Genomic DNA, 24,263 nt, shown 5'->3' on the forward strand with positions numbered 1-24,263 from the left:
TTACAGTCTGTTTGTTAATTTTTTTTATATATAATTGCCGTTCTTGGCGTCAAAAGCCTTCAGCCGTGACTGTGCTTACTTGCCTTAAAGTTCTAATTGAGATCATATTGGCTTGTTTTTAAAACATTATGTGTTGTGTCTGTATTTTATGCTCATTTGGTAAATTGTAACGCACTGAAAGCACTATTAATTACACAGTTGTTTATCCTTTCATTAATAACGTGTGGTATCTTTATTTATTGCTGAGTCTGGAATTACCGTTTAAAATAAATGTGTGTAATTGCAAAAGGAAACCAATAGTAACTGATTACGGCCCCGTTCACAGTCGTAACCGACTCCTGCCATCGTTGACTACCAGGTTTCATTTATCTCACTCTTACATTAACCTTTGATCTTGCAGTGTTAATTACTTAAATATGTTACCTAGACAAATGTATTACCGAAATTTTATTATTCTACACAAATTACTTTTTGGTGCTGGGATTTTTCTTTCCGTCACTGTGTATAGTTGCGTAACAAACCTGTTGTGTAAATACGGGAATTACACATCAGAATACTATGGTGTGCTGCACTGTTTGGTTCCTAAACAGATACGACAGATTAGTTTCGCAATTACATTGTTCTGAAGATGATCAAGTCAGAGCGTTAAAAAACCTGCAATTGAGACGGAAAAATGTAGGATACTAGAAACGTTAAATATCAACACAGTTGCTGAATTATCTCACGATGAATACGTTGGCAACAGCGAAATTTTTCAAGGGTCAGTCTTGAGTATCTCGATTCTGGTAACACTACTACAGCATTGTATATTGCGGAGGTAAGGCCTAAGTTTGGTTTTGATCTCGCGAGTAGCAGGGCCCAAGAATCTAGCAATGATAATCGAGTCTCCGAAACAGAGGATCAAAAAATGTATATAATCTAGCAGGGCCTTAATGTCAGTTCATGGTAAGGCACTGCTTCTGTACTCTGAGGATCAGGGTAGTACAATTACAGAAATTATGACAGGTAGAAAGTGCACGCATAATGCTCACTAAGCAGCTGTTGCAGTGTCTAGACCGAACCACTGAACTCACACCGTCGTGGCTATGACTGCGGTTCCTCGTGGCAATTCCGTGACAATATCGCAGCTCTGTGCATTTTTCTAACGATTCCTCCGGGAAGATTTCAGACTCCTAGCGCGGCTTAGGGTTTGACGTTCATCTGGATCCGTTTTCTCAGCAGTATGCTATGTGAGACAACTGTTTCGGTCAATACGATGAAGACTGCTGATATCTGTGCCTCTTGTTTGTAATAGCCAGCTGTCGTAACAAGCAGCAGAGTATAAACGCCTCGACTCTTCTTTGGTATGACTAGCCTAGCACTAGTCGCGGAATTTGCTACAGCAACCTTCGTGACCGCTGTCGTATCGTCCAGATTGTAAATGCGAATAAGTCTGTGAAATTACAGTTGATCTTTTTTCATGGGCAATGCTGGGCAACCAGAAACAATACGATATTGCAGTGCTTGTGATATTCCGAATTACGAGTTCCTTTGGAAATACGTGTAGGCATTCCGGCAGCTACAGTCGTTATGAAATACATTAAATATATTCTCAATTGCGAATATGAACAACCATCAGCTGTAGAATGGAACGATGACAACGAAAATTTGACACAAATCCGGTTTTCCCGCTCATCGTCAGTGGTCGCCTTACCATATGGCTATCCGTACACGACTAACGGCCAGAATCAAACTTCCATATGACGTCAACAACGAGTCTAGAACCTGTACTCGTACCTCCATTATGTACATTCCCGTACAGGTCAGACTTTGTACTCGAAAGTCGCTTGCGCAGTGTCGGCAGATAAGTACGATATTACGGTTTCAAATGGTAAGCCGACCTCTTTCAACATAACCGGGAAATCCGGGTTCGAGCCAATATTGATTCTCATCATTCCGCTCTACAGCACATTCACAATTGCGAATACATTTAACGTAAACCAGAAATAAGTCTTCGATACGGGGTACAAAAAGCAGTGCTCGGGTTTAAAATCAACCACTCCTAAACGTTGTACAGCACAGTGTTCTAGATAACTGAAAAAATATTTCCAAGATTAAATATATGAATTACAAGAACATAAATTTACAAAGACGTTCACAAAGGAGCGTCAGGCAGTCGCTTTACCTTGAGCACGCTCTCGTCCTCGGAGTGGCAGGCGGACTGCAGCGTGACGTCAGCCACCTTGCCCGCCTGGCTCACGATGAACACCTTCATGGCCTGCGACACCTGGTGGCCGGTCAGCACCGCCGTGTTCATCACCTCCCAGTTCTGAAACACGGCCGGAGGAGCTGTGGCAAGCTGCTGTAGATTTCTACGTTTGATACAAAGTAATGGCAAAACAGATCCTAAGACGATGAACAAATAATCCGAGAACTACTGCACCTAGCTCGTGAATCGACGATATCATTGTGACAAAACATATTACTTTAACCTACGTGTGAGCACGCTGCATATTTAGTGCGTTATGTTACACTTTTTCTGCGAATCAGTCTACCAACATACAAAAATTAATTTTCCCTCAGAGCAAGGTTACGTTAATTTTAGAACTATTTTATTTTATAACGATCGACAGAAATACATAATTATCAGTACAATTACAGGTTTTTACCACGTGCGGTTTTTTTTTAGTTATGCTGAAAGAAAAACTAATGCAAGTACTAAGATTTTACGATGTAATGTTTTTATGTGAATGTATCTACGTTCCTGTAAAAGTTTGAAGTTACTGGGTGACTCACTAACAATGTAAGGCGCTGCAGTCCGGAACCGCGGGACTGCTACGGTCGCAGGTTCGAATCCTGCCTCGGGCATGGGTGTGTGTTATGTCCTTAGGTTAGTTAGGTTTAAGTAGTTCTAAGTTCTAGGGGACTTATGACCTAAGATGTTGAGTCCCATAGTGCTCAGAGCCATTTGAACCATTTGAACAATGTAAGGTAGCCAACTAACTCACCGTCACTATAGTTCTAACAAAGGCGAAGCAGTTTGGTTAGTTCCTTCACGAGACGTATTCGGAAAGTAAGGTCCGATTAGGCCCGAAATGGACACCACTGTGAAAATCTGATGGAACTTTGTGCAGATGTGTTGAGCAGTGTCTTTAATGTGCCTCTCGATCGCTTCAGGCCGCTCTTTTCCGTTCAGGGTGCAAAGTGATCATCTAAAAATGGCTAAAGCAACACTGCCTCCCACCAAGGACGTGGACCTGGTCAGAGATTTCGCCTGAAGCTATGCAACCCACATAACATACATGTCATGCGTTTCGTTCTTCAAGACAATTTTCAGCCGCATTCTGCAGGGGCGATTAAGAGACTTCTGCAGCGTCTTCGATGGGAAGTGTCCTCAATGCAGCCCTTAATTGGTCCCTCAAATGTTCATTTCTACACATATGAACCCCTGGCTATGAAGACAACCTTTTGGCACAAACGACGAAAGCAGACCAGCGTAGAGAATTGGAGGAAAGCACAGACAACTGCTTTCTGTGACGAGGCTACTGGAAAGTTTGTACAAAATGATCAAATATCTAAGTCGCCAGCGGTGACTATTTAGAGAGGTAGCTGGAAGATGTGGTTAACTGTTGCGAATAAAATATTTTTGATTTTCACTGCGGTTTCCATTTCGCGACCGATCGGACCTTACTTTCCGAACAGCCCTCATGCTTCTGTTGGTATGTTGGTACGTTATAACTAACGTTAGATACAGAAAACTGAAGATGGTTGTATATGGCTTAATCAGTAACTTCGCTGCTAAAAATCTGTAATGATTTTAAGCGGAATGTACTAGATGTCGGTGGCTCACTTAGAACAAAGAAAACAGAGTGCCTTTCATGTTATATTTATAATAGTAACACTAGACGCTTCTTGAATGGCCCGACTGAAATGTCTATCTTGCCTGCATATTCTGACAGTATTTTGGTGGTCAGTTTTGTTACGATCTTCATACGCTTTACAAAGTTTCGGTAACAGTCGCCAATATACCGTATTACTAGCATGCCTAGGCATTAAATTCAAATGCGAGATGGAATCCCTGTTTTGTGTGCCAAAATACACTGGGGTTGCACGTCCAACGTAAACTATATGATCAAAAGTATCCGGACACCCCCAAAAACATAGTTTTTCATATTAGTCGCATTTTGCTGACATCTACTGCCAGGTACTTCGTATCAGCGACCTCAGTAGTCATTAGACATCTTGAGAGAGCAGAATGGGGCGCTCTGCGGAACTCATGGACTTCGAACGTGGTCAGGTGATTGGGTGTCACTTGTGTCATACGTCTGTAGGTGAGATTTTCCCACTCCTAAAAATACCTAGGTCCACTGTTTCCGATGTGATAGTGAAGTGGAAACGTGAAGGGACACGTACAGCACAAAAGGGTACAGGATGATCTCGTCTGTTGACTGACAGAGACCGTCGACGGTTGAAGAGGGTCGTAATGTGTAATAGGCAGACATCTATGCAAACCATCACACAGGAATTCCAAACTGCATCAGGATCTGCTGCAAGTACTATGACAGTTAGGCGGGAGGTGATAAAACTTGGATTTCATGGTCGAGTGGCTGCGCATAAGCCACACATCACGCCGGTAAATGTCAAATGACACCTCGTTTGTTATAAGGAGCGTTAAGATTGTACGATTGAACAGTGGAAAAACATTGTGTGGAGTGACAAATCACGGTACACAATGCGGTAATCCGATGGCAGGCTGTGGGTATGGCGAATGCCCGGTGAACGTCATCTGCCAGCGTGTGTAGCGCCAACAGTAAAATTCGGAGGCGGTGGTGTTATGGTGTGGTCGTGTTTTTCATGGAGAGGGCTTGCACCCCTTGTTGTTTTGCGTGGCACTATCACAGCACAGGCCTATATTGATGTTTTAAGCACCTTCTTGCTTCCCACTGTTGAAGAGCAATTCGGGGATGGCGATTGTATCTTTCAACACGAGTACCAATTCGTAATGCACGGCCTGTGTCGGAGTGGCTACACGACAATAACATCCCTGTAATGGACTGGCCTGCATAGAGTCCTGACCTTAATCCTATAGAACACCTTTGGGATATTCTGGAACGCCGACTTCGTGCCAGGCCTCACCGACCGACATCGATACATCTCTTCAGTGCAGCACTCCGTGAAGAATGGGCAGCCATTCCCCAAGAAACCTTCCAGCACCTAATTGAAAGTATGCCTCAAAGAGTGGAAGCTGCCATCAAGGCTAAGGGTGGGCCAGCACCATATTGAATTCCAGCATTACCGATGGAGGGCACCACGAACTTGTGTCACTTTCTGCCAGATATTCGGAATACTTTTTATCACATAGTGTATACGAAAATGAGTCTCAGTTTAGTGTGGCGCACTGCCTTACAGAGAATTCGCAGGATAGAGGCATTTTGCGTTTCATTCCAGAAAATGGTGATTTGATGTCGAAAAATTTTAATTTTTCTTCATTTTTTGTTTATTTGTGTGTTCGTACTTGTTGAAATATATTGACACGGAAAAAATCTGTCAGATACAGCGGAAGCAGACAGTAGCTTAAGTCTTTTTGCTCATTCATTGGCAATTCAGGACGGTTCTCGCATTGCCCCTTGATCTCCACTAAACATAGGTATCTCAAGTATTTCAAGCAGTGATAATTCCTGGCTATTGTGACCAGAGCGCAGTATTTCTACGTATTCTGGGTACCTGTGTCTTGTTTCCAGACAATGCTGCGCAAAGGTGGAGTCTGTATTTTGCGACTTATTTTGTGTCTCCATGTGATGCTTCGGATGCTCCGGGGAGTAGTAGGTGCGTATGTGTAAGTAATCAACTGATGTTGCCGCAGAACCCGCAAAGGTGAAATCCTTGACTCTTGTAGGAGGCTGATGATGGAGCTAGTCCGAAAGGCACTAACTGACAGTCATACCCCAGAGTGGTGCATCAGGTCAAACACCTGTAGAGTCGAAAGTGATGCTCAGCTGTATGCGAGACTCCTGTAGTCTAGACTGGACTCGACCAGTGCTATGTAGAACTGTATCAGAGCAGAGCAGTCCCCGCCACAGTTTCTGTCGCTGGGGCATCATAGAGGATTCTGGCGCAACCAACCTGTCCACTTTAGACAGTCTCAAAAAACGATGAGAGTCCACCTCATTGGGGGACTGGCCGTCAAGGTACATATCCGAATGGGGATGGACTGTACATAAAGCAGATTTTGGCAGCTGAGGAATGGAAGCCATGAGCGGAAGCCGAGGATTGTGCTCATTATATTGCTTCGTGCAGTCTGCTTCCGGCAACGCTAATTGCGGATGAACAAACATAAATGAAAAAATCATGCAAAGAGGAAGAAACCATAGGCCCCACCAGACCGTTGATAGCCACTAAAAAGAGAGGAACCCAGCGTAATCCCATTCTCCTGTATACAGGGGGTGCTACAGAAGGTACTGACCTTACCTGTAAAGTGTGATATGAAAGAGGTTTTGGATCGGGAGTGGGCCTCGGTGGCCCCACTCATGTAAGATGGCAAGAATGTGGTTGCGCAATGCGGTGTCATAAGCTTCATGCAAATCGAAGAAAACTGCAACAAGGTGCTCACGCAAGGCAAAATCTGTTTCGATTTTAGATTCTAGATGCACTAAATTATCTGCAGTTGAGCGGCCTTGGCGAAAACTATCCTGAGTCGAAGCCAAAAGGTTCTTGGATTCAAGAATCCAGCCTTCGACACACAATACGTTCAAGTAACTTGCAGAGGACGTTGATTAAACTGACCAGACAATATCTGCCTATCTGAAGAGGTGATTTACCCGATGTCAGAACTGGAATAAATACACTTCCTCGACATTCGGAAAGGAATTCGCTCTTGCTCCAAAGACGCTTAAAAACGGCAAGTATATGACGTCGGTTAACAGCCATAACTGTCGAAACATCTGGTTTGCACCCAGTCTGGTCCAGGAGCCACGTAGAGAGCAAGGGCGTTGGTGAAATCTCACTCGGTAAATGGGATCTGAGTGGTGGAGAACAAAACATAAAGGAATTCGTTCCAGACGAGAGTGGAGCGACGCCGAGGCCTGAGCGGAATGCACAGGCATAGAGTCTGGACTCGTGAGACTAACACAATTCAGGGAAATTTCCAGGACATCTGTAGGAGGACAGTGGCCAAAAAAGCGCCTGACCTTTGCCCATATCTGTGAAGACGGAGTATGCGGCCATCTGGCACTGACGTATCATTCCCAACAAATCCATTTCCGGCTTTTAATAATGAGCATGGGCACAAAGCCATTTAAAGGCCAGGAGGTGGTCGAGAGATGGATGCCATTTGACGTATTGGAGGGCACTACGGCAGTTTGAACAGCCACAGGAATTTCGGGGTTCTACCGAGAGGCAGTCTTTCACCAGGGAGAACCCAAGGAAGAAGGAACCGCCGAAGCAGCTGCTAAAAGGATGATGTTGGTCAAACTCTGTACTGACTCATCAGTGCAGTCACATGGTCGAGCAGTTGGGACGGCAGCTGAGGAAAAGGCATCCCCGTCTGCATTACTAGAGACCCAGCTAGGAGGGCAGTCAGGTGAGTGATGGTGGAGAAATAAGACGATCAGAAAAATGATCATTATCACACAAATCCTCATAAACTCCCCACCGAACAGAGGGGAGCAATCCAGGGCTACAACGGAATTGTCAATGGCCGGGAAAGTGCCTTGTGCCACACTAAAGTATGTGGGCCTCTGGTGTTGAGGAGGCAATGATCAAGCTGTGCCAGCAGGCCTTATACAACCCAGCTCCACTCAGTGGTCACAGCACCATCCCACAGAGGCTTATGGACATCAAATTTCCCAAAGTGAAGGAAAAAGAGATGTCGAAGGAGTGCAAGAAGAGTAGGATGCATAGAAGGCTTGTCTTGGGGGAGATAGAAATTTCATATTGTTACTGGTGAGTCTAAATTGATCCAAATGGCCACTGCTTCAAGCGCAGTATGAAGAGGAACACAGGAACTAACATTGTCCAAGGGGACAAACGTACAGACTCCAATGGAGGGTCGCAAAGGCTGACCTGGCTCTGGTAGAATGCTTGGAAACCACAAAACGATATTCCTGCAGTACAGCACAAGCTACAGAGTAGATAGAAAGAAGACTGCAATTCCAGAAAGTGGCGATAATAACCATCATATTTCCGTTGGAGGAGAGTAGTTCAAGAGGCTGAATGGGCGTCTAATGAGCCAGAATCGGCCATTGCGGTGAGTCAGTGTCTGTCACCGGTAAGGATGGAATGAATGTGAGGTCAGGCCCTGATTGAAGAAGGGGGCGCCCACTAGGATGTTGGAGTCTCGAGGTGGCGGCCGCCCTCCTTCAGAGGACCACAGGAGGTTAGGTCAGGAAGAGAGAAAATCGCAACATTAACAGGATCCGAAGATAACCAGCCGCCTTGAAGGGCACAGAGAGTGAGTCCCACGTCCAAATCGGGGTAACCGACTTCTTCTACTGGAGATAGGGGGGAGGGGGTGGGGGAGAGCTCCTAAAGGGAGCCCCATCCCCAGTGCATGCCAGAGAAGAGGGTTTCTTCTCAGCCCAAGAAGTGGTTCCATGAGGGGAGGGAATGGGAGCTGTCAGGGAGGAGGAAAGGAAGGGGGACAGGAGGAGGAAAGAACGTAACAGGAGTAAAGGTAGTCTTAAAGATACTGGGTGGAGAGTCGGATAAACGGTGGAGAATTTTGAATTCCTGAATTCTGTTTCTCGGATGCATAATTTTCTAAAACCAGGTTGCTTCTAATGCCCCGAAAGCACAGCATGCCCTGAAATGATTATTGACAGTATTATCTACAAGGAATACCTAAATTAACAGTGCAACTTTAACGAAGTAGCTAGATAAAATTACGCTTTAAGTTTATACTCGTATTCAGTGATTTTCTAAAACTGGGCATTGAAAAGAGGTGAAGATTAAAGGTCCAGACGCAAATTACAAATCTGTACCGCCGTTCGCACTTGTCAAATATGGAGCTGTATTCGCTTGTGTGTGACGTCAAGGCTCTGTCAATAGCGCTCTCCCTCCACCCTCCCCCCCCCCCCTTACGGTTGACGGACCGTGCATAGGTGTGGTGTGCGAGCACACAGGCGCAGCAGCAGCAGCGCTGGACCCTTGCCCCACCCATTCTCCTCCTCCTCCTCCCTCCACCACCGCCTCGCTTACTTTTACTCTGTCACCGCACCGTGACAAAGGTCGGTATCAGCTCGCTCCATTACCCGCACAAAGCGCCGGGCTGACCCGGCCTTCCCAGGGTCCGGACGCCATCGACAGCTCACACCAAATCCACGGCCTCCGCTCTAAAGTGGGCCGCGTTGTTCGTGTGTGTGTGTGTGTGTGTGTGTGTGTGGGTGTGTGAGAGAGAGGAGCGGAATTCGGAGCCCAAGCTAGAGGCCTGTCTGAACGGAATCGTTGTCGTGTGAGGGTCTCGGTGTCACCAATGCTACCACGAACAACGTCGCATGCCAGCCCTCATACAGCTTATTACTAGAGGTCAGACATGAGTTCTGGGTACCCACTTTCAACTCGCCAGAGGGTACGCTGTCATTCCGAACTCAATGTCTCCGTGTGTTCACACATTTAACTGAAAACTCGTCGCTTAAGTCTGTTGTCGGTTACAAATCGACTATACATAACTTTTTTGAAGAGTACAGGGTGATTCAAAAAGAATACCACAACTTTAGGAATTTAAAACTCTGCAACGACAAAAGGCAGAGCTAAGCACTATCTGTCGGCGAATTAAGGGAGCTATAAAGTTTCATTTAGTTGTACATTTGTTCGCTTGACGCGCTGTTGACTAGGCGTCAGCGTCAGTTGATGCTAAGATGGCGACCGCTCAACAGAAAGCTTTTTGTGTTATTGAGTACGGCAGAAGTGAATCGACGACAGTTGTTCAGCGTGCATTTCGAACTAAGTATGGTGTTAAACCTCCTGATATTTGGTGTATTAAACGTTGGTATAAACAGTTTACAGAGAATGGGTGTTTGTGCAAAGGGAAAAGTTCTGGACGGCCGAGAACGAGTGATGAAAATGTAGCACGCATCCAGCAAGCATTTGTTCGCAGCCCAGGAAAATCGACTCGCAGAGCTAGCAGAGAGCTGCAACATCCACAATCAACTGTATGGAGAGTCCTACGAAAAAGGTTAGTTATGAAACCTGAAGGTCAACTACCCGAGGCGATGGATCGGCCGCCAGGCAGCCCATGACAGAGCACTTCATCACTGGCCTCCAAGAAGCCCTGATCTTACCCCCTGCGATTTTTTCTTATGGGGGTATGTTAAGGATATGGTGTTTCGGCCACCTCTCCCAGCCAACATTGATGATTTGAAACGAGAAATAACAGCAGCTATCCAAACTGTTACGCCTGATATGCTACAGAGAGTGTGGAATGAGTTGGAGTATCGGGTTGATATTGCTCGAGTGTCTGGAGGGGGCCATATTGAACATCTCTGAACTTGTTTTTGAGTGAAAAAAAAACCTTTTTAAATACTCTTTGTAATGATGTATAACAGAAGGTTATATTATGTTTCTTTCATTAAATACACATTTTTAAAGTTGTGGTATTCTTTTTGAATCACCCTGTACTATAAATTTATTTTATTATTTAATCTCTATTGAGAGAATGTCTAACAATTACATTAACATACACACACTTTCGGCAAAGTACAGAGTTTGTCTTGGCAGTACAAGGAAACAGGACATGAAGATGAAGTGTATGTTTGTATGTGATTAATTGGGAAATTAAATTTACAGCAGTTTTCAAAGAAGTTATAGAAATGAATGATAAGTTACACAACTATTAGCGCATAAAAGCAAGTTTCTGCAATGAAAAGAATACACAAATAGCGTACTTTTTGGCCGCAGGAACATAACAGTTTTCGTTTTCTGGATGTGCAACAAATAACAACACAACTAATGTGTCTGCATTGGGCGAAATTGGTTTTTTTATTCGTCTGAAGCATGGACTATAGCATCGAACTTATTCCAGATGTCACACTTGCATTTGCAACTGTATATATTGCATCAGCTAATTTTCACCTTACACCCTCCACAGTCTCATAAGGCACAGCTTTGTTAGACGATACCTGATCCCAACAACCAGGCATTTCGCTCTGTCGGTATTACTTTACAACACCAAGGTCGTGCATTCAACTTCCATACTGTACGTCACGACTAGCACTACCAGAAAGCGACGGCAGCGCCACAGTTCTCAGACTCTCAGACTCGTCATACTCGCGAACTACCCCGGGAAGGAAGGAAGTTGGTGTAGCAGTGACGTAACTGTGGCGCCTTGATTTCTAGTGTATGCAACCCTCAACATAACACCCGTACTCGCTTCATTTTCGATCTTTTCTTACTGCACGCGATAAAACTTACATTCCTTTTAAACCGTCAACAGTTCAAGATATCGAAATGCGAATCTCGCCGAATGTTAGTAGGAAAAGGGGCACGTAATTTTGGTCACGGGTAAGAAACACTCTTAATCCTTGTAGCAACTGAAATATTGGAGCGAGTATTGATATTTCTGTTTCCTAAAAATGTGTTAAAACCGAAAAGTTAAGTTGCTGAAATTGGAGCCAAACATTGCCGCGTGTCGCTTCCAAGCTTACTAACTGTTATGACTTCCTTTGCACGATGTATGGTTCTATAGTGGGTATAGGAGTGAGGGACACGATGGTTACGAGCAGAGAACTCAGCTATTAATTTATTCTACATCTAATACCAAGTAGTGAAAAATAACATATAACTGTTGCCGTAGTAGTAGTGTCAGTTGCTAACAGTAGCTATGAGTGTAAAAATATATACGGATACAAAAGATTTATAAATCTGTCACTCCTTAGCACAATGTCTACTCGGAAGATGTCGAGCTCATGCCATTATGAAAGTATGTAAATATTATGCAACTGGCAAGCACACAAAATGGGGTCAGTGCATGAATGTACGAACTTAAGTACATCCACCACTGGAGCTGCCAAGAGGGGCTGCTTGCATCTCATTGGCAGCGGCGTACTCGTTCGTGGCAGCGCCCTTGTTAAGCGAAGCTTGCTATAGGAAACGCGGCGGCGTGAATGGCAGAGCGCGTATTTGAAAGGGCGGCCGACCGTACATCGGCCCATACCGCAGCAACATTTTCTGAAGACGTCTCTTCCATTCTCGCATCCTTCACGAAATAAAAAGGTTGTAAACGATAGGTTATTCTCCGAGTATAAATGTCACCGGTTTGCTAACAAAAGTTGTTTCCTTATACGACATCTAATCTTGTTACTGCCAAAGATACATCTTCTGTTATTTATGAAAGTTAATAGAGTACAGTGCTTTTTTTAGATTGTGGCTATATTAATATATCATCTAGTTTTGTTCTTCCACCTCCTCCGCTTACATCAAGGGGCAAGCGTCCTGTGATGAGAGGCCATACATTGTTCTGCGGTCAGGGTGCAACGCGATACGATGAAATGTTGATTCAGCTTTGCTACTGATAGCTTTCTGCTTTGTAAATGACGTTCATCCGTCACGTCAGTAGCAAATGCTGTGCCGCGGTTCCCACATCAGTTATTCGCTAACCTGTCATTTGTCCCCTCTGATACATCTGTATCACGAAGGCAAACCAACAACTAACAGACGACGCTATTCTGTGAATTCTACCACCCTTGACATGAAAATTGATAACTGTCCCTTCAATCGACTGCAATAAATCATTCCTTTCTAGGTTTCGTATCTCAGTCGGTAAAAACGGAACCCTTATACAGTACGTGAATTCGCAAATGCGAATGACAACCAGCAGCTGTAGAATGGAATGACGACAGTGAAAGTTTGTACCGGACCGGGACTCGATACCAGATTTCTCGTTTATCGCGAGCTGTCACCTTAGCATTTTCTTTTTTCTTTTTTTCTTCTTTTTTTAAATAACACACAGGACGCCCTCCAGGAGAAAAATAATGATGTGCAATTAGCATCAATAACAAACAAACTATAAATGGAGTTAAAAAACACCCTCCTGGCAGAACAAACAAAATGGTATCCGCGCCCCGCCAACTTGTGGGTAGACACACTCAGAATCTTCAAATTTTAAACATTTGATTGGCTGTGATCCAGCAACCGTATGCTATTCAGTTACAGGAGGTATATACAGCCTCTTCGGTTGCATAACATTTTGGCAGTTGACCACGGTTTCGATTGCAATAGGGCAATCCTCTTCAGAATAAAAAGTTACATGGACATTTCTGTTCGACGAGAGCACTTTTACTCAAATGTTTTAAATGATGATGTGATTACATGTATTCCACGCAACTTTTTATGAAGATTGCCCTAGTGCAATCGAAACAGTGGTCAATTGACAAAATTTTGTACAACCGAAGTGACTGTAGCAGTGGATACACCGGTTCCCGTCAGATCACCGAAGTTAAGCGCTGTCGGGCGTGGCCGGCACTCGGATGCGCTGTTGCCATTTTTCTGAGTGCACGCAGCCTCGTGATGCCAATTGAGGAGCTCCGGTCACATGAGCCATCATAAACGACCGGGTGTGCGGTTTGCTGACCACAAGCCCCTCCTATCCGCCTCCTCAGCTAAGGATGATACGGTGGTCACTTGTGCCCTGAAGACGGAGTGTTGCTACTGCTGCTGAAGTGGCTGTAAATACGTTTTGTAATTATTAAGCACTCAGAATCCCAAGGTACTCATTCATGTACCGAGAACGTCTTCTCGAAGAATATACCATTTTGCCGGTACATTGGACCAAATCCTGATATTACACACTCACACTGAAATCACCTTCTCATAACCGCGACACCCCTGCTGCAGGGGCGATCGATGAAGGCACTACCCAAAAAGTTGGCGTAGTGCTGACGGTATCGCGAATGGTGCATGAGAAAAGTAAAGCGATCTTGCAGGAATGTTCAAAAATCAAGAAGACTTCATGGAACAAATAAGAGATCGAGAGGCCTTTTATCCAGTTCACCGCATTGGTCTTCGTACGTGGGAAATAGGCCTTATCTGTGAACATAAGTGTCTTCGGTGTAATGGCATGCGGAGCCGTACGTAGAAGAAAGGCAAGCATTTTCTGAATCAACTGCCACCTCTCTGCAGAAGATGAACAGATCAGTCGATGTTCGTCCGTATTAAGCTTATGACAAAGAGGGCATAGTGGCGAATCTGTCATGTTTATAGTAAATAGACGAAGTTGTGTCATGCATCTTCCATTAACAACTAGATACCAGGTCGCACGAGCGTTCGTTTCGAAGAGGACATGGTGTACAGAACGCCAAACCACGGGCCATGCGATCATAAGATATCGGCTTTCCACAACATTCCGAGAGATGATTTCTTGTCATTAGGCGGTAAATATCACGTGCCATAGGGTTCCTCGTACTAGGCAAGTCGGCGTGGACGTAACTGTATTCGATGGAAAAGGTCCTGACATGTGAGAGAGACGAAGAAAAATGTGTTACTGCAACGGGTGCCACTAAGGAGGGAGAGGCCAGTTCATCAATCAGGCTTCCCGATAATCCGGTACGCCAGGGGGGGGGGGGTGGTGGTTCACAATTTCCATCGTTTTTATACGAAGGGTAGCTGCTCTCGAGGAGAGACTGTCAGCGCGTCATAGCGGACGCTGAAGATAATATCCGCACTTACAAAGTAGCTGAACGCCGCCTGCAGTCTCTGTGCCATTGCCTTTGGCATCGGTAAAATCTGTGCTAAATGGGGTAGTCCCGAGGCTAGGCGAGTGTTCGCAAAATCCACCCGTTGTAACATGTTCAGTGCTCGCAGGAGGTTGCGACGAAGGTTGGTGCGGATAGCATGAGACAGGCGTTTATAGTTAAATGAGATCGTGAGCTGTATACCACGTGTGAACATGATCTGCAAACATTTGAGCTTGTCCACTAATGGCAATGGCGTCACACTCCCCGCTGGAAGACCTCTACCAAAGAACATAGCACTAGATTTCGTCAGGTTCACACGGCTTCCAGCAGCAGTCCCGTACTGGTTGATCCATTCCAGCGCCTCTCGCACTTCGTCCCCCGATGGAACCAAGAACACCACGTCATCTGCATAAGCACGGCAGATGAAGGTGTGCCCACTCATTGTTATCCCTGTCAACCGACTCCTCAACCAGCATAACATTGGCTCGAGGGCGATGGCGGAGAGGAGCATCGACAGCGGTCATCCCTGGCGGACGGACCGTATGATAGTAATAGGGCCCACCACACGGCCATTGACCAGCACTCGCGACGTGGTACCTCGGAAGAGTGGCAAGACGATGTGTATAAATATGTGGGGGAAGGCCATCCGTCTGAGTACTTTTTCTAGAAAGTCATGACTCACACTATCTAAGGCATGGTCGAAATCCATCGTCACTAAGGCATCGCGACTGCGGCAGATCCTACCAGGGCTGTTATATCACGGTAATCGCTGAACACCGTCACCACCAAATCACGTATGATGGATGGTGAAAGACGTATATCCAGGTCGATCACCATGCACGCGGTACCAAGAATCGGTGAGGTTCAGTTCATGGACGAACAGCTTGAGGTCCTAGCATGTGGTGAAATGGGGATGTTGGTCCTTCTGGGATAACACACAATTGAATTCGCCGCTAAGAAGAATATGGCCGTAGCGGCCCACAAACAAAGGGGTGACCTCTTCTGAATAGAATCGCGACCGTTCCCGACGTTTGGCCATTCCCGAGGGAAGATAAACACTGATGATTCGGACAACATGGAGAGTCACAGCAAGACCCCCAGCCGATGGTAGGTAATCACGTCGTCTGTCTCAATGCCTTCCTTTAAAAGGATAGCTGTCCCACTGCCACTTTCAGCGCATGGCATGAGGTAAGAAACATAGCAATAGATAGTAGGAAACGTCGCTAGACGAACTTCCTGCAGAAGGGAAACATCGAGGTCCGACGCTCTCAACATTTCGCGAAGAAATTGTAGTTTGACAGTGTTTCCGATGGTGTTGACGTCGATGGACCAATCCTGTAAGCTTGTCGTAGAGTTGGGACTACTGCGGCGCTCAAGGAGGCTCAAAATGGTTCAAATGGCTCTGAGCACTATGGGACTTAACATCTGAGGTTATCAGTCCCCTAGAAATTAGAACTAATTAAACTTAACTAACCTAAGGACATCACACACATCCATGCCCGAGGCAGGATTTGAACCTGCGACCGTAGCGGTCGCGCGGTTCCAGACTGAAGCGCCTAGAACCGCTCGGCCCCACCGGCCGGCGCTCATGGAGGCACGATAAGCAGTAGCGAACAGAAACGTTGTCCCAGCAGGCTGCACATCCCCACCCAGTAACCCTGTCGATTAGTAATCGTGGGTTGGAGCAGCAGCATTCGCTGCTGTCACAACGATGGGTGTTCCGTCGTCTACAACGTCAGACCACGCAAAGGTGCGTGGATGGTCTGCGTCCAGTGCAGTACCTGTCGAGTACGAAGGCGTTGTTACGTCGGCGGTGGAAGAGTTGTGCTGGCTCAGCTGCTGTTCAACGTCCAATGGTACAACGGCTGGTTTATGCGAAGATGGTTGTACCTCCGACGGGGACACGCTGGTGCTTCCACCACAGAATCGTCCATCGGAGGACCATCTCGACAGGTGTGATCTTCACCGTTTTGAGATTGCGTCCTGCAGGTGTCAGACGGTGCGATCCGCCGTTTCCGACGTCTCTTGGGCGACCGTTGCTGGCGCACGTGATCTTCAGCGTCCGAAGACGCCTGGGGATCCGCATGGTCAGGCACAAATACATCGGTAGGCACAACCATGTGTTAAAGGTCCACCCCCGGCACCAGAGATCGCTCACCACTGCACAAGACGGGAGGAAGGAGCAAGGGAATCAGTCCGTCTGCAACAGCCTGAGGCATTACCGGAGACGACATGTCAGTAGTAGGAGCCAGTGGTGATCGTGGTCGGGGTTCGTTCTCCAGAACTTCGACAGACGTCAGCGGGAGCGTCGTCGGAGTGGTCGTGGCCTGCTGGTGCCCAGGTGGTAACTGTACGATTCTGCGTTGCAGACGGCTGGAACGGAGATGGACTTCTTGGCCACATTCGGAGCACATCTTCGGCTGGCCATCATAAATTACAATTGGATGGCAGCCACCAATATATAAGTAGGAACGGCACATGTTTGGTTAGCTCTGTGCGGATCTGTCGTACTCCATTGAGAACCAGGTATACGGTGAACTGAACTCACTTTTCAGTTGTATGATTAATCATCTTTCCATATGAGCGGAATGGTGATACCACTACCTCTGAAGGAACCTCGAAAGGTAGCTCAAATACTCGGATCTTCCGCAGTCCACCTCCCGCATGCTCCACAGTTTATCACCGGTGTGTACATCACAGTGACTGAACCAAAGTCCACTTTGAGTTTCACGTAGAAATTTGTCTCATACTTCTTCGTTAATCAATTTCACGTATACCACACTGCTCACTATAGACAGGTGGACGCCAACAAGATCGTTGCAATTAATCTTCAATTCTTCTCTGATAGACTCTTCGCCTTCAATTGCTTTTGGTCGGGCATATTTAGGTGAAAAAGTGATCTCCAGTGTCGATTTTCTGTAGGCATAAGCCATTCTCTTTCCAAGGAGATACAGCGCGCTAAGACGGTAGAAGCACGTAAACAACTCCGAGAGCGAATTGCACGGCGAAGACATAAACAAGACGCCCGTCCCGCTAGCGTAGCGAAAGGCGACTTTCCCTTTGGTTATCCGTGCGTGACTCACGGCCCTATCCAAACTTCCATATGTCAACCATGCGTCTAAAACCTGTACTCTGTATTCTGATTACTATGGAACGTTCCTTTGGTGATGTATGAGCTGTATGAGACTGCTGCCAAATGGTAACGTGACTGCACACGATAATCGGAAAATCGGCGTTCGAGTCCCGGTCCGGCACAAGTTTTCATTGTCGACATTCCGTTCTACGGGCGATGCTTGTCCTCAATCGCAATTGCTAATTCATTTAACGTATTCCATAACAGGATGAATGCATGTCCAAAGGAACTTGATGTCCGTCTTCTGTCCAAGTGTTAAAAACCCTTTTTCTCAGAAATGTATAGACCTATCACATTGAAATTTATGTCACATACTGAGGTCTATGGTCCCATCGAAGCTTCTAAATCAATGTAGTCAACAGATACGGCTATTCATGTCACATATTTTAATACTCGCCAGCTCACTCATCAAAACCAATATAGTACTTTCCATTGGTATAGAATTATGAAATTTCGCATGAAGCAAAGTTTCACTGTACAAGCTAAGAAAACAATTCGAAAAATTTAAAAGTGTCATTATACCACACGACCTTTTTTTTTTCCTGAGACGCTGTGTGTTCACCCGCCCGTTAAGATGCCTTTTCCTCAGTAACGAATAGACGAATCGCGTTGTAATTTATGCCACATTCTTAGAACTATGGTCCCTAGACACAGTAAAATATTGAAGCTTCTAAGTCGATGCAGTTAAAAGATACTTCATGTATTGTATCGTATGGAGCTGGGGACCTAGAAACGACGGAGAGGCTTCGTCCCCGCCGTAGCCCTCAGTGGTTCACAATCCCATAACAGGCTACAGCAGTCCACCCACCCCACCGCCTTCCCTCACTGAACCCAAGGTTATTGTGCGGTTCGGCCCCCAGTGGACCCCAGTAATTATGGTGTACGCGTACGTACGTGTTTGCGCAGCAATCGCCGACATAGTGTAACTGAGGCGGAATGAGGGGAACCAGCCCGCATTCACCGAGGCAGATGGAAATCCGCGCCTTAGAAACCATCCACAGACTGGCCGGTACACCGGACCTCGACACTAATCCGCCGGGCGGATTCGTGCCGGGGACCGGCACGCCTTCCCGCCCGGAAATCAGTGCTTTAGACCGAACGGCTAACCGAGCGGGCTACGGCCATGTAAGTCACGTATTTAACATTCTCAAACTAACTCATCAAAATCTAGAGTACTTTCTGTCGGCTTGCAATCATGACATTTGTGAAGAAGCAATGTTTCACAGCGTTCGTAAAGAGAAAAATCCGAAAATTGCTAGTTCATAATTATATGACACGAAAAAAAATTTTTTTTTCTTTCGTTCGTTACCTGAATACCTGTCCGTCCGTCTGTTAAGACGGGTAGATGTATCAACTTGATATTTATGTCACATATTGAGCTCTATGGTCCCTTGTTGGTGTAATAAACATTAGCTTCTAAGTCAATGCAATCAATAGGTACGGCCATTTATGTCACATATTCTGATACTCGCAAGTTTGCTCATCAAAAACTGTACAGTACTTTCCGTTGACCTATAATCACGAAATCTGGCAAGAAACAAGGTTTCTTTTGTCATTTATTATCAGACTTCAAACTTGAATTAAAACAATCAGTAGTTCTGCATTCAGGTTGACTGAGTCGCAATGCTAAAAGTCAAACAGCAGACAACAGATGACCTTATTACTTATATGAGGGGTTTCGGAATTTATCAGTTATCAGATATCCAGGAGCCATTACTGCAGATACCGGCGTTTCAAGTTGTACATGAAACAATCATTTGTACACTTGTCTGAAAAACGCCGTATCCACGTGCTGTAATCGTTTCTGGATATTTGATGATGGATAAATTCCGAAACGCGTCGCATGAACAATAAAATAATTCCTTGCATGATGTTTGACTTTTATTATTGCGATCCGGTCAGCCTAAATGGAAAACTAATGATTATTATAATAATGTTCGCTTGCCTCCATCATGACTTTGTCACATTTTTATTATTGAAATTAAAACATTCTCGAAAATCTTGGAATCTCTGGGACATATATCTTACCTGTATCACTAGCAAAAATGGTCGAGATTCTCGAATCCTAGAATGGATGAACTGTCTATATACTTAATTATGTTAGCGCGGAACCCTCAGTACGTGAGTTCTGCTCGCACCTGACCAATTTTTTCCTTGACGGTAGTGTTTAGTGTTCAGGTATGTATTATACTACTCACTACATAAGCTCATAGCAAGCGATCAGAGGCCGTAAAACTGTGAATCATCTATCCAACATGTACGAAGGAGGAGAGCTAGTGTGATTGTATAGCACAAACTCTCCTCCTGCTTAAAACTTTGTCGTAGACATACTTGACAGAGAGAGATAACGAGTCAGCTACCTCTCATGTACATTGTACGAATCTACATACTCGCCCCTGGACCTGCACAGCCTCATTTCTCTAGATCCGTAACAAATAGCGCAAGTCCGTTGAGGACTGACTTAATCCCATACATACACTTCATTGTGACGCTCTCTTTCTTTTTCATCCACTGTGGACATAAACGTTCCCAAGTGCAATGAAATAGTACGTAATGTCGTATTTATTCTTTAATCTTATAGTAAATGTATTTTCATCAGTTGTTGAATTAGGCACCTGTTTATTTCAAATAACGGGGGGAAGGAATCATGACGCAAACGCGACATGGAAAATATATCGGCGCCGTCCGCATCCACGGTCGCTCAGTCGGCACCAAATACTCCAGAAGATACTTATTCAAACGCGGGCATCTCGTTCGGTGACGTACCAGTGAGCTCGGTACTACTAACGTCACATCGCGAGGGAGGGAGGAGGGAGGAAATAGCACGCGTATGTCCGAGTGTTCCTAAAATAATTTTGAAATAGGGTAGCGACGTATCATTTGAAAATGAGTAAAGCTCGAAACAATGTAATAAAGCTGTAATCTAACGGAAGCGATGTAATTTTTCAGTACGATTAACAGAACGGATTAGGTCTTAAAATGAGGTTGTAAGATAAATACTAACATAAGTAAAACACCTATAATGAATTGTAGTATTATTGGAATAGCCTGATGGGATTAATCAGGAAATTAGTTACTAAACGTAGGTGATGAGTTTTGTTATTTGGGCACGTAAAACTGACAGTGGATGAAACAGAAGGTATATAAGATGCACTGGCAATAGCAAGGAAAGCCTTTCTGTAAAAAGAGCGATCCCTGCGGACTGTAGAAATGGATTTCGGGTGAGACGTCGGATATCTTTGTGGACTCTCCACGATAGCACATCTGCACGACTGATCGGCATCTTCAAGTGCGATGAATACATTGCTGGACTATGACTGAAGCCTCCTCCTTACGCCGTTCTAAGTAGGAAAGGCGCAGGCGTGAAGACGCCAGTTTCGGTGGCCAGCAGCGAAGATTTCCTGATAGGTGGCGGTAAGGACAGTTACTTCACCCATCGGGCGTTGCACCAAGAGATTTAGTGTCTTGGAAATAAGGCTCTGCAGAATAATGATGAAGTTAAATGCATGGTTGGGACATATTTACGGAACAAGCTGAGTGAAAGACTGGATATCGGTTGAGATACGCTGGATTTTGAGCGCCCCTGCGAGCGTCTTCCTTTGATGAGTTCCTATGTAACATAATTAAATAATCTGATGATAACTTTTAACAAATCTAAGCCTGTAATGATGCTACTTGTGTGACCAACAGTTGAAATACGTAATAGAAACTTCTACAGGACCATCACTACTCTGTGTAAATACGTTTCATACTCTTTTATTCGTTCGTAACAATCTAAATAAATTATTGTCAAAATGAACAACTTGGGCGCTTTACCAGCGAGAGATAACCAGCAAACCGCCGCACAAGAGACAGAACTCCGTTCTAATTCACCGGACTTCCCGGCTGAGCAGCTGTCCTCATTCCGGCAAGAAGCCGGCTGCCGGAGCGCCACAAAGCAGTGCAAATGCAGTGCGGCGGCGGTCCGTGGCGTTTTGATGAGCACCGCAAGCACGCCTCGCCAGCCGCCTCGGGCTGCCCCTGGCAGCGCAGGGCCGCGACCCGCGTGACACAGCGGGCGCCGCCCCGCCGCCGCCGCCGCTACAAATTGAATTCCGCGCAGCGGCCGCTGACCCCCTAATGGCCGCAGCCACCCTCCGCCACTCACTGTCGCCCCGACAACTCCCAGCGGTCACCGCATCACTTGCACTCCAGTCTCGGGTCGTCCGACCGCTCCGCACAGACGAGGCACCACGCGGCGCGGCGGGAAGTTTCCCTCTACACAGATCTCTTACCTCCCAGTGAAGTATCACATGTTTCTCATATGCAACCGCACGTGAATGGTGATACGTATCTGACATCAACGGACGAAAGACGAGACCAGCAGAAATGAAATCGGTTAAAATTAGAGATCAGGTAGCAGAAGAAATGAAGGAATTGGACTGCCTGAGAAGCAAAATAACGGATGACTGTCGAAGTAAGTAAGCCATAAAGAACAGACTAGGACGGACAAAGAATTACTCCCCAGAGGAATCCTGCCAATATCAAACATAGGTCTTAATTTGAGTAAGTAATCTCTGGCGGAAAACTGCAAGTGTATCATGAGAGTCGAGAATCGAAGAGTTTAAGGTGGAGTGTTGTCGAAGGACGCTGAAACTTAAGTGGACTGATAAGGAATGAGAAGGTTCTCCGCAGAATAGGAGAGGAAATGAATATGCAGGAAACAATAACTAGAAAAGAGGACAGAATCATAGCGCGATGAGTTTCTTCTTGCGTACGAATAGGGTTCGTTTTCTTACCAACCCATACATTATACACTCCTGGAAATGGAAAAAAGAACACATTGACACCGGTGTGTCAGACCCACCATACTTGCTCCGGACACTGCGAGAGGGCTGTACAAGCAATGATCACACGCACGGCACAGCAGACACACCAGGAACCGCGGTGTTGGCCGTCGAATGGCGCTAGCTGCGCAGCATTTGTGCACCGCCGCCGTCAGTGTCAGCCAGTTTGCCGTGGCATACGGAGCTCCATCGCAGTCTTTAACACTGGTAGCATGCCGCGACAGCATGGACGTGAACCGTATGTGCAGTTGACGGACTTTGAGCGAGGGCGTATAGTGGGCATGCGGGAGGCCGGGTGGACGTACCGCCGAATTGCTCAACACGTGGGGCGTGAGGTCTCCACAGTACATCGATGTTGTCGCCAGTGGTCGGCGGAAGGTGCACGTGCCCGTCGACCTGGGACCGGACCGCAGCGACGCACGGATGCACGCCAAGACCGTAGGATCCTACGCAGTGCCGTAGGGGACCGCACCGCCACTTCCCAGCAAATTAGGGACACTGTTGCTCCTGGGGTATCGGCGAGGACCATTCGCAACCGTCTCCATGAAGCTGGCCTACGGTCCCGCACACCGTTAGGCCGTCTTCCGCTCACGCCCCAACATCGTGCAGCCCGCCTCCAGTGGTGTCGCGACAGGCGTGAATGGAGGGACGAATGGAGACGTGTCGTCTTCAGCGATGAGAGTCGCTTCTGCCTTGGTGCCAATGATGGTCGTATGCGTGTTTGGCGCAGTGCAGGTGAGCGCCACAATCAGGACTGCATACGACCGAGGCACACAGGGCCAACACCCGGCATCATGGTGTGGGGAGCGATCTCCTACACTGGCCGTACACCACTGGTGATCGTCGAGGGGACACTGAATAGTGCACGGTACATCCAAACCGTCATCGAACCCATCGTTCTACCATTCCTAGACTGGCAAGGGAACTTGTTGTTCCAACAGGACAATGCACGTCCGCATGTATCCCGTGCCACCCAACGTGCTCTAGAAGGTGTAAGTCAACTACCCTGGCCAGCAAGATCTCCGGATGTGTCCCCCATTGAGCATGTTTGGGACTGGATGAAGCGTCGTCTCACGCGGTCTGCACGTCCAGCACGAACGCTGGTCCAACTGAGGCGCCAGGTGGAAATGGCATGGCAAGCCGTTCCACAGGGCTACATCCAGTATCTGTACGATCTTCTCCATGGGAGAATAGCAGCCTGCATTGCTGCGAAAGGTGGATATACACTGTACTAGTGCCGACATTGTGTATTCTCTGTTGCCTGTGTCTATGTGCCTGTGGTTCTGTCAGTGTGATCATGTGATGTATCTGAACCCAGGAATGTGTCAATAAAGTTTCCCCTTCCTGGGACAATGAATTTACGGTGTTCTTATTTCAATTTCCAGGAGTGTATATTACGTTCTGTCGGATTGTCAGTCGTGTGTCTCATAAAATATTCCGGTTTAATATACTTTGTGGTTGATTGGGGCCCGATAATTGATAGCCAATAACCGTACTCCAGCGTTAAACGATGGAGCACGTATCTTCTTCTGTAGTTGCGGTGCTGGAAAGAGAACTCATGGCGTCTGGCAAAAACTACCAAGGAACTCCGAAAGTTTCTTCTGATAAGCGTTATATTTAACAAAACGCTTTTACAAGCAAATCAGTTCCTTAATATTC

The 24,263-nt window shown here is 46.2% G+C and overlaps 1 protein-coding gene across 1 annotated transcript in view; it reads right to left on the bottom strand.

Annotated features, from left to right (window-relative positions):
• The window catches only part of LOC126106857 (transmembrane protein 132E), a 264,511-nt gene that overhangs the window by 82,496 nt on the left and 157,752 nt on the right, over positions 1-24,263 (bottom strand). Inside the window, exon 7 of the mRNA XM_049913292.1 lies at positions 2,165-2,308. Within this exon, the coding sequence (XP_049769249.1) occupies positions 2,165-2,308 (144 nt within the window). The remainder of the gene's footprint in view (positions 1-2,164; positions 2,309-24,263) is intronic.

The sequence above is a fragment of the Schistocerca cancellata genome, chromosome 1, assembly GCF_023864275.1.
Source record: "Schistocerca cancellata isolate TAMUIC-IGC-003103 chromosome 1, iqSchCanc2.1, whole genome shotgun sequence".
Lineage (NCBI taxonomy): Eukaryota > Metazoa > Arthropoda > Insecta > Orthoptera > Acrididae > Schistocerca > Schistocerca cancellata.